We start from the raw sequence: 11,438 nt of genomic DNA on the forward strand, positions 1-11,438 counted from the left end.
AATTAATTCAATCAATAATATTAATCAATAAAATAAAAACATGGCAAAACTCTTTACATGAAACAAAGGAATTATTCTAAATCGACAACGAATAGAACACATTATAAACTAACTAAACTCATAAATAACTTAAACAATTAAGGGTGAAACACTCATAAATAGGTATATAGATATCAGGCTAGCAATCAAAAATATCCAAGCCGAATTCCAAAAGTTTCATCGGGATCAACTCAACCTTAAAATATCTAAAAACCTCATCTCATTTCTTAGACCATACCCAAACCAAGACAATTTAATTATTAAATTTTTAAAATTAAAAAATTTATTTAACAAGATTTAAAAAACAAATACTAGTAATCAGTCGAATTCCACAACAATTTTTTCCAATTGTTTTTATTAATTAAGTACCATTATTATAGTCGATCAAACTTAATAATAAAAATAAAATATAACATGTACCTAAATACAGTGTAACTATAATAATCATTGTTGTTGTAGTTTAAAACAAATATCAATAAAAAAAATAATTATAAATAAATAAAAACAGGAGAACTTAATTTATAAAAACATAATTTCATTGATAATTTACAAAAATATATATTTCACTAATTCCACAAAACAAAAAATACATTTTTAAATAAATGTCGAATATTATATTACACCAAACGAAAACAAACGTTCGATAATGTATGAATATATCAAATCTTTAACGATATATGACACAAGTGGAAAATTAACAACGATAAAAATTAGTTCAAACTTAATATAACTATATAGAGTTAGTCAAAGTGCAAACATTTTTCGTACCAAACCAATTATAAGAGAATATTGTCTGTTACGAAATGTACTTAAATCCTAATTAATTTAATTAAGTTGCATACAATATTTAAGAAATTATGATATATTATAAGTATTAAGTATATTAACGGAACAATAGGTATAATAATATAAGTCATATTTCTATGCAACTAAGCACTCTTTAAATGATATATTTCAGTACAGTACAAGCCATTGGATGAGAATTTTTAAGCATAATTACGCAAGTAACTGATCGTTTTTGCAACAGTGAAGTAAATAAGAATTCTACCTGTGAATAATTACGTATACTTACCAAATCCAAATTTATAATATAGGTATAGACCTCGGTGTCTAATTCATTTTAATACTGTAAACATTTTAATAACGAACAATAAAAGAATAAATAAATAAAGCCACGTAAATGGTCATGATAACCTAAAATATAGTAATCAAGCATAATGCCGTTACTATAGTAAGACACATTTCTTTAATTTATATTCAGTTAAAATGTTGGTTAATGAAATATCGTCATGTTTTAAGACACTAGAAAACAAGAATCACGTAGTTACTAGTAGTAAGCGAAGTACGAGTAGTGTAGTGAAAATGCCTATCTAGGACGCCGTGTTACAATTAATGAATAATTTAATAATTAGGTGTAAGTGAGTAACTAATAATTTATAAGCAATTCACGACTTTTAACATATCAGAAAAATTGTTCAAATCTTGGTAGGTACAAGTCACGTTACAAAGTTATAATATAATTATTTATATTAATATATATTATACATCATAATACTTAACAAATTTTCATTTAAAAATTGTAATATCTATGAGGAAAGGTTAAAATATTAAAATATAAAAAAGTTAAAAAGCTTAAATGACAAACGCGTTTTTATACTATATAAAAGTAAATATAGAACTCGTAACCTTTTGTACTCAAACAAACATTAAGAAGTGTTACTTTAAGAGTAAGTACATATATTAATGAGGATACATCATGAAAACACACGTGAATATTAATGTAATGTAAATTATAGAAATTGCGGAATAAGTTTTATATATTGTTTTAAATATAATATTTGAAGCTTATAAAATATTTTATTTGGCTTATTTTTTTAGGTTCAACCATGTTCACAACATTTTTCTTAAATCGCGATAATAAATAATATTATACGTTTATACATATATTTCCATCATTTGACCTTAAATAAAATACATATTATACGAAATGGTGAAATGTATTGAATTCGATTTTCGAGTAGAACGACGAAACTGTAAAAGTTTTGTAGGGATGATTATTTTTGTTGTTGTCAAAAAAACACTTCGGTTATATATAGTACAAACAGTCTTTCTATTCTGTCAATAATTTATTTATGTATAAATAAATTACGGATGGTGCACGCTTTTCATGAAATATAAGAAAGTAACTACAGTTATCGTATACAATAACTTTTAGTGATTAGGTATGAGTATAAAACAGTATGGTCACTCTATGTATTGATATCTTGATGTCTACCTCGAGATTTCACAATGTTCGTTAGCCGATATTTTAATAATACACTTACGTATTCTATGCACAGTGCACACAATAAAAATATATCTCAATAAAACATATTAAAATAATAAAATGTTTTGAGAGCGGTGATGGGCAATTTTAACGATGACAATTACCAAAGATAGGTAATATGGGTCAATATGGTAAATATTATAAATAAAATCTGGCTAAAGAGTACCCCTATTAATTATCGTCAAACCAGAATGGTATTTTATCCTGCGGGTGTACTAAACATTCGTGACTATAGACAGCCAGGCAATAGTGTATATGTGAAGGGACATTAATGCTAACGCAGTGACGGATACTGGTGGTTAAAAAACGAAAAAAAATGAGTGGAAATGTAGGGTGGTAAAACAGTTACAAAAATCTATCCATAAAGAGTGTAGCCACTATTCTACACCCTTCTCCCCACCCAAAAAAAAAATAATAAATCGTACATTTGTATAAAATATCAATACCCTATATTTTATACAGAATCTATTGAATAAAATACAACTCTTGTATATATTAAGTAAATATACTAAAATCGAAGTTATATAAGTGACGTTAAAATATAAGTAATCTTGAAGGTATATGCACCATTTAATTTAACAATAATCAAATATTAAGGTACAAATTTTTCAAAAACTATACTTATGCAATTTTATTTTTTAAATATTCAATAAAGCCATCATATTTTTAAAAACAGTTTTTTTTATATAAAAGAACGTTTATTGAAAATTTACAATTTATACAAGTTTTGTAGAATAAGTAGATTAGAGGGAGGGATGACAAGGTTGTACATAGATGTTGGGTACCGTACGATTAAACGCTTGTAATATTAAATAATTTCTTTGATTTTATAAATTATAAAAAATTTAATTTAAGTCTTATGTAATGTAAATGAGCGAAGTTTAAAAGGCAGGTAGCCTTTTGATAAATCAAATCAAAAAGCACAACAAGTATTGATCACGGCATTGAAATTCTTAAAAGTTGTCTCCGAAAATTATACATACGACCATACGTTATTTATGCATGGAGGTTAAAGTAGGTAAGCAAATCGTTAAAGCGTTACAAAAACATAAAATAATTCTGCAATACAAAACCTAATTTATTCAACAATTTCATGCAAGTGGCAAAAAAGAATACTAACAATATTGTGAATGGTCAATGAATACTACGTTAAATCATAGACCAGGATTCACTATTTATAGATTAGATAAATTAAATTTTATGGAATAATCTACTTTTAAAAAAAAACCCACGTTCTAATCGAAATTGACTATGCAATTCATATTTTGTAGCATAATAGATAAATAGAACTAATAGCATAGTTACTATGCCATAGTAGATACCTATATATATCTCTATAAATAATATTCCAGTAAAGAATTAACAATTTGCATTATAACTGCGCACTCTGTACGATCTATTCGGTACTACGGAACATCATCGACTGTTTTATTTTACGTTACATAGATTACGCTATCGTATGGTTCATTGATAAAAACCAACTGATGGAATTGGGACTAAGGTGGATATAATAACCACCACGATTGGGACTTATCACTTTTCACTATTAAATATTATAGTATTAGATAGTAGTTACATATTATTATTTACAACCATTCAACGTTATAGCACAAACAATAAATGTATAATCGAAAGTCGCAACGAGTGCCGTCGGACCTGTTTATCTGTAGACGTGTCGTTTGGAAAACATTTCATAAATACGAGAACAAGCGATTTATGATTTATGAATTAAGTCACGAGGAAAGTTAAAACAAAAATGGACGGATTAGTACAGTCGGTAGTGTACGACACTTCGTGCCCGGCGAATATTTATTCAGCAACGGTAATGCATAAAGTCGATGGAGACCAAAAGATTGTTATGATCGCTTCAAAAAAGGACATGATCACTCTGGAGTCGAAGATAGTAGACGATAAGGTCGAAACTTATATTGTGGAACTCAATTTTTCTAATATTCCAAGTGAGTATCAAAACATTCAAAACTGCAATATTGGCTAAGATGTTTGCTATCTAATTGTTTGAATTATTTTAAAGGTAATGCTGAGATCATTTCTATACACTGCATAAACAGAAATAAGGAGTTTGATGATTTCGTTTTCGGAATAACATATGCATTGGTAAATAATAATATATTATTATACGTTTAGCCTTATTGTTGAAGGTATTGATTACAACTTACTAATGTCGGTTTTGATTTGGTAGTAGAATATTGTTATCGAATAAATGTATTATTGTTATTGAGGTCTGTTCTTAAGATTTAAGTTTCACATGAAATATATAATCTAACCTAACCCTTTAATACATTTCTTTTTTGTATTTTTTGATAATAATTTCTTTAGAGTTTGTCATGTCATACATAATTGTCATCTACCTTAAAAATCATAATGTTAATACTAATTATCTTTGGTCCAAATTTACAATTTCCATGTAACTTTTTTAAATATTCTTAAAATATAATATTGTTTAGAATTATAATTTTGTAAAATCATGTAAATTCTATAATATTAATCAAGACTAACAAATAAAGACAGACAATAAATAATACAAGTTTTAGCATATTACCCAATACATTAATGAATAAAATAACTGGTCTAGTGTTTCAAAATATAAATAATTGTAATCATATCATTTTTGTGTATTACTAACAAAATTTGAAAGTAGTAAATATGTTCTAGGTTATAGAAAACGAAGATCCAGAAACGGCTGAAACATACTTAAATATATACTCAGGGTTTCCTGGTTCATCATTAGAAGCTATAATGGAAAATTGCGAAACACTTCAATTGGATTTTGTTCCATTTCAATTGAATCATGCCATTTATATGTCGGAAACACATAAAAACGTAAAATACTATTAACTTTTTATTTAAATTTTAGGTTTGTTGCAATACTGAATTAAAGTATATTCTTACTTCAGCCAGATACTTATAAACCCCTAGCACCTAGTATATTGATTAATAAATTAATGGTATAATATAAATTTTGAAAATATTACTCACAATTTCATTCAATATATCAATGATTTCATAATTTTAATAGATTAAAAACTAATCTGCAACATTTGTTGATCGTCAAATATACTAAAATTCAAAAATAAAAATTTACATAGAAACCTTCCAACACCAAAACTTATTTAGCATACACCCACTATACTCATAAAAAAATGATTTTGTTACCGAGATATTATATGCAAAAAATAACAATTATTGTTTTCCAATATCAACTCTCAAATATACCACTGTGAACACCTATTTCCAACATTTTATCTTTATATTAAAAAACTACATATTTTCTATGATCTTAATTCAACATTTTAAAATAACAAATAATAATCAAATTCATATAATTTAGGGCATGTGGTTATTATCAGGAAGTGATGGAAAAATACACGCTTATAAGAGTGAACAACAAGAAATTGTTGAAAAAAAAATTGAGGATTATTTTATTGAATTTGAAGATACAAAAGACTCTATTGTTCTGTGTTTTGGTACTAAATCATTCAGTGACTACAAAAAGTAAACCATTAATTTTTAAATTTAAATTTCTAAATTAAATAACATTACCTCAATGTTTTATGTTTTTAGAAGAATGTCGTATTATGGATGTGAAACAGGATATTCAATGTTCTCAGTTGTTGATTCAGAAAAAAATCAGATACTACAAAGTTTTTCTGAACGTTATGAATCACCAATAACAGTCATGCAATTGTTTAATATACACAAAAAAACTGTTGACATTGACAATATTCTTTCAGGTGCTTTAAAAACATATATATTTATAGTAGAACCTCGTTAGTCTAACTCTAGCACACTCCTTAGTCTGAACAGCATATTAATCCATTAATAATAACTTGTCCAAATTGCTGGAACACAATGAACATAAAAATCAAATTCATCGATTACAATTTTGTAATTTTTGATCTTTATTTAGAACTCATAAATAAAGTTAATGTAATAATATTTGTTGGTCATTAAGTAGTAATAAGTAACATAGAAATATAACTAGTAATGTGGGCAACACTTGGTCTGATTTTGTTTTGACTATCAAGATTTTTACATTTCACTTATTGGTATTATGTATGTACAATTTATAGCAGTTGGAGATGATTTCATACCAGATTGTGATACTGTGAATGAAAAAGAACAAATCTGTCTACTAGTAGGAAGTGCAGTTGAAAGTGCTGTTGTATATATGCAAGTACTGATAATTTAGTTGTATAAAATAAAATTATATTTTATAGATGTTTTATATTTGTTTAAGGAATGTGTTGGAAAACAATTTAAGAAACGCAATTACATTAACCGATAGTAATAGGCATCAAGCTATTGTATGTGCTTTAATCACAGATGTAAATTTTGATTCCAAGAATGAAATACTACTTGGGACTTATGGAAATGTAATAGATATATAATACTTATTGAAATATCAATTATTAAAATTATGTAATAATTTTTGTTTCAGTATATTTTAAATTATGTCTACGAAAATAACAATTGGGTGGAACAACAACAATTTGATATGAGAGACTCAGTTTATACAATTTGTTATTTAGATATAACTGGCGAAGGAGTGAATGATGTAGTTGTAATGAGTGAGAGAGGAATACATATTTTAAAAGTAAGTTATCTATTGTCAATAATAATATTATATGAGAACATTGAACTTTGATTTTTTTTTTTTTACACCTTAGTTAAAATAATCGATTCTAACTAATAAAAATTTGTTGATATATTAAAATACTAATTTTAATACTAAAACTTGGGAGACTAATAATATTTTTTATTTTACTTTTTTGATATTTAGTAAGAAAACCAAACTACTTTTTTCAATATATAAAAACACAAGGTTTAAATACCAAAACTTATTAGTTTTTTTAGTTTATGTGCAAAAGACAGAGGTCTCTTTACTAAATGATAAATAGTCATCTACATTTTTATATTTTAATATTCATCAATACATTATTAATTTTAATAAAAAATCGACTTAAAAAGTATAAGTCGTTACTTTTGTCATTACTCATTATATAACTATGTATTTTATTATTTCTGTTGCAGCATGAACCTAGGTATATAGTTGAAGTACTAAAAAATCGTTTAAAACTATAGTAAGTTGAAGAAAACTCAAACTATTATTTAAATTATAAATAAATTTTAATGTTTATAAATTGGTGGTTATTTAATTTTACTTTTGAATTAAAAATAACTCATAAATAATGTTACTTATCTTTATTATTTATTGTTACTACAATTATTTCCAAATCGGCTAAAAATGCATACCATAAATTAATATTTTTTAAATAACAAAAGGTATAAGTTTTTATATATTTCATTATATTTAATATAAAATATAAATTACTGATTTCATATCATTAGATAGAAATGTTTTTAAAACAAACAACTCACTTATAGCTTGACTTGATTTTATACAATGTAACAAAATAAGTATTTTACAATTATATAAATTATTTTGTAAAAACTATATTAAAACACTATTCTAAATGTATGTTTTTAAAATTTTAAATAAAATAAAAGTATCTAAATATCATTTAAGAAGTAGGTAGGATAACCTTTCATTAAAGGTTGTATATAAATGGTTTTAAACACACTATCCAACTGCTAATTGTTAGATGAGATGCTACTTTAGTATTTAAGCCATACTGTATGCCATCTTGCATGATGCATAATTGAATTTTTTAAATATATTATATATTATATATAATATATTATTAGGTGTGATTTGGGTTTTTTTCTCTTAAGTTTTTATGACAATCTTTTGAAAAAAAATTATTAAAATTACAAAAAATTGCAAATTATTTAATAGTGAAAATTTATAAAATGTTTGGTTTGGAAATTTAGTAAAAAGCTATTCTTTACTATTGAATACTAAAACCAAAAAAAAAAAATAAAGAAAATTTTTTTGTATTAAATAATAAATACAGTAAAAATTTGGACTGAATTAGATATTAAAACAAAAAATTTAACTATTTTGTTTTGGTTCATAAATATTCTTGGTGGGGACTTATACCTTATATGTATATTATCATATTTTTTATACACAATGACATTTTTGTAACACTTAGCATATTTAAATTAATTTTAAGCTATCTATTATTATCTATTTATACCACAAATCTATTCACATCATGATACAATAAAGTGATTTAAACATTATTTTGATTCCCAGTGCACAGTTATAAATACAGAAATTCTAGTTAATTGTCTATCTATAATCATTAAAACCATTACATATTAATAATATAACTAATGCTATGTTTAAAAAAAAAATATTAATCTACCCTCGAATCTACCATAATAATGATAGAATAATAAATTACTTTAATACCAATATTATGAAATATACTTATTAATATAGGTTGACCATTGATAGGTTAGGTTCATTTATGAAAAATACCTTATCAATTAATAATTAATAAATATTTTGTTTATGTAAGAACAATTCATTTTTAACTATCATTTTCTTTTAAAATAGAAACATCAAATTTTAGTGAACTATTAGTTATAAAATTAATCAATTTTTAATATCCACCATAAATGCCTAAACTGATTAAAAAAATAAATAAATCTAAGTACCTACAAAATATTATAATTTATAAGTTATATTTTACAACACAATATAATATAAAAACTATTTAATATTATGTGATATCTATCGCTTATTCTAACATAATATATGAATATTAGTACTTCAACATTTTCAATTTATGTGCTTACATCTAGGTATAATACAGTGGCGGATTTAAGGGGGGGCCCACGGGGTCTGGACCCCCGCCCAGACACTGATATATACATATATATTAAATAATGCATACATTGAGTCTGACCCCTAATATACGTACATAAACACAGATCCCCTCCCAGAAAATTTTTGAAAATCCGCCACTGGTATAATATTAGCCATTAGGTAGATAATTTTAAATTTATTTATAAAATATAAAACAAAACATAGGATTGATCACCCTTAAAGACAAAAACCGAAAAATTTTTGTTTATATGAGCAAGTATTTAGTTAATACTATTATCAATTTATGATGAATACATACAAATTAAGTAATAACTTTTTTATCCAATTTTTTTTTTTTATTTTAAAATAAAAAAATACATCATAAACAATTTATAATAGGTATGCTCGTCAATAAAGCTCCTATGTATTTAAAAATAAATATAATATATTTTGAGCAATAATAATGTAATAATATATAATAATAATCATCGACAAATAATATTGAACAAATTACAAATTTATGCAATAACAATATTTAACATATAAAACAGAAGTAGAATTAGTAGCACCATAAAATAAATTCCTAATGAAAATAAAAAAAGACTATAAATCAATATAAATATGAATTCCTTATTGTATAAATAATATAAATGTGTATATTAAAAAATAATTAACTAGAATAATTCAAATAATTAACAACATAAGTATAGATTAATTTTTAAATCTTTTACAATATGTATGGAATGAACGCATATCTTTCTTTTGGGTACATTTTGAATTTTGATTGATACCACCAATGATTGAGCATTGCAGACTCGCACTGATTGCTCAACACCCAAAAAAAAATATAAGGCCAGATCTGACTTCCCCAAAGCATGATGTATATAGCCATATATATAAGCATTTCGCAAAACAAATGAGGACAAGATATTTTGTCAAATAAACCACCAGTTGGAATTTTGTGTTCATATGTTATGATTTTTCCTTCTTTATTTGTTCTCAAATTAACCAAATTTACATTGGCCAAATACTGTTGTTGAAAAGCCCACAGAAAAATAATAATCCCTATGATAAGTCTAATGTTTATATCATTAATTAAGAAGTAGGATAGATGATCAACAGAAAGTGAGGTAAAAGGTGATGGTGCTTCAGCTAATATGGCAGCTATACAGCCAAAATAGTGTATGTAGCCAATGGCGTAATGAGAAATGTTAATTTTCGAATTTGAAAAAATACTTAAATAGTGGGTTTCATAAAAACGTTTCCAGCATTGTAATAGCATACAGAACATGGCGACAGTAGCAGCAGTTGCGTTGTATGAAGTTCGCCGATTCTTTAGTGCTACCATGTCCAGAAAATATGTTATGAATTCAGGAACAGGCATTTTGAAGACAAAAGCTAATATTACTAATACAAATCCAAGTGTTGACCAAACAGCAGCAAATACATAAAAATGTTTGAACCAATTTTTTGGTACTTCCAAGTAGTTGACTAAGAAATGTTTCTTTTCACTTGAAAATTTACCGTACCTGAACGTTTGCACTATAGATACCGGTAATTTAGATTCAATCAAATTAATTAGAACACTTAAAATGACAATTGAAAATGCCATAAAGGCAAAAATAATCTTTAAAAAAGAAACATCCATATTGATTGACCAAAGCACTTATACTGAACCAAATAGGTTAGTACTCAAAAGAGAAAAGAGAAACTCCATAATTACATTTACAGTTAGTTAACGTTTTCATATACGATTTACAGTTATTTTTCAAAAACATTTATAAGTGGGAAAATTTGATAAAATTATCACCTGTTTTCTGCCTTTCCCAAACACAACTGTACACGTGTCCCTTGATTGTTTTAATCCTTTAGCATTACAAGTTCGCACTGATTTATTGCACAGAAAGTACAGAACACAATTAAAATTATCTTTAATAAAAGGAAAAAAATATTGCACCCGATAAAAAAAAAATTATAACTGTTTACGAAGCTTATTTTTATAATAATAGCTCTACCAACAGTACAAACACTACAACTAAAATGAGACCACAGTCTAGTAGTCTACAGACAATTAACTGATAAGGTCTATGATGTTTTTAAAGTATTTATTTATTTTAGTTATTGATAACACTTGATGTTTTGTTTTTTTTATCAACTTAATAATATATATTATATAATATTAAATATTCATAGACCTATTAAGTAAAACTATGGTTTATAGGTCTATTTTAATTTATCAAATAATATTATATACAACTTAAGAGGAATAATATCGTAAATTCGTAAGCATCATATAATAGCAGGCTCAAATTAATAAATTAATATTCTATTGAC

At 25.2% G+C, this 11,438-nt stretch overlaps 3 protein-coding genes across 7 annotated transcripts in view; 1 reads left to right on the top strand and 2 right to left on the bottom strand.

Moving 5' to 3' along the window:
• The window catches only part of LOC114124007 (protein UXT homolog), a 65,401-nt gene extending 54,229 nt beyond the window's left edge, over positions 1 to 11,172 (bottom strand). Inside the window, exon 1 of one of the 2 annotated variants that reach the window (XM_050201678.1) lies at positions 10,915 to 11,172. The gene's annotated coding sequence lies outside the window, so the exon portion shown is untranslated. The remainder of the gene's footprint in view (positions 1 to 10,914) is intronic. The other variant, XM_027987163.2, reaches the window with a different exon arrangement.
• On the top strand, positions 3,912 to 7,576 carry LOC114124005 (KICSTOR complex protein kaptin-like). Of its 4 annotated transcripts, none has more exons than XM_050201676.1 (9): positions 3,912 to 4,323; positions 4,398 to 4,480; positions 5,039 to 5,206; positions 5,715 to 5,878; positions 5,948 to 6,117; positions 6,460 to 6,560; positions 6,604 to 6,759; positions 6,825 to 6,980; positions 7,418 to 7,576. In XM_050201676.1, exons 1-9 carry the CDS (start codon positions 4,122 to 4,124, stop codon positions 7,466 to 7,468), a joined length of 1,251 nt encoding a protein of 416 aa, XP_050057633.1. In that variant the 5' UTR covers positions 3,912 to 4,121; the 3' UTR covers positions 7,469 to 7,576. The 4 variants fall into 4 exon arrangements, with proteins under 4 accessions (XP_050057633.1, XP_050057632.1, XP_027842962.2 ...); XM_050201675.1 differs by having other exon boundaries at positions 3,913 to 4,323; positions 6,457 to 6,560; XM_027987161.2 differs by having other exon boundaries at positions 3,913 to 4,323; positions 6,457 to 6,556; positions 6,624 to 6,759.
• Positions 9,477 to 10,882, bottom strand: LOC114124006 (polyprenol reductase). The gene has a single exon (XM_027987162.2). It carries the CDS (start codon positions 10,750 to 10,752, stop codon positions 9,832 to 9,834), a length of 921 nt encoding a protein of 306 aa, XP_027842963.1. The 5' UTR covers positions 10,753 to 10,882; the 3' UTR covers positions 9,477 to 9,831.
• Positions 11,173 to 11,438: the final 266 nt, after the last annotated feature.

Source organism: Aphis gossypii, chromosome 2 (genome assembly GCF_020184175.1).
Source record: "Aphis gossypii isolate Hap1 chromosome 2, ASM2018417v2, whole genome shotgun sequence".
NCBI classification, from domain to species: domain Eukaryota; kingdom Metazoa; phylum Arthropoda; class Insecta; order Hemiptera; family Aphididae; genus Aphis; species Aphis gossypii.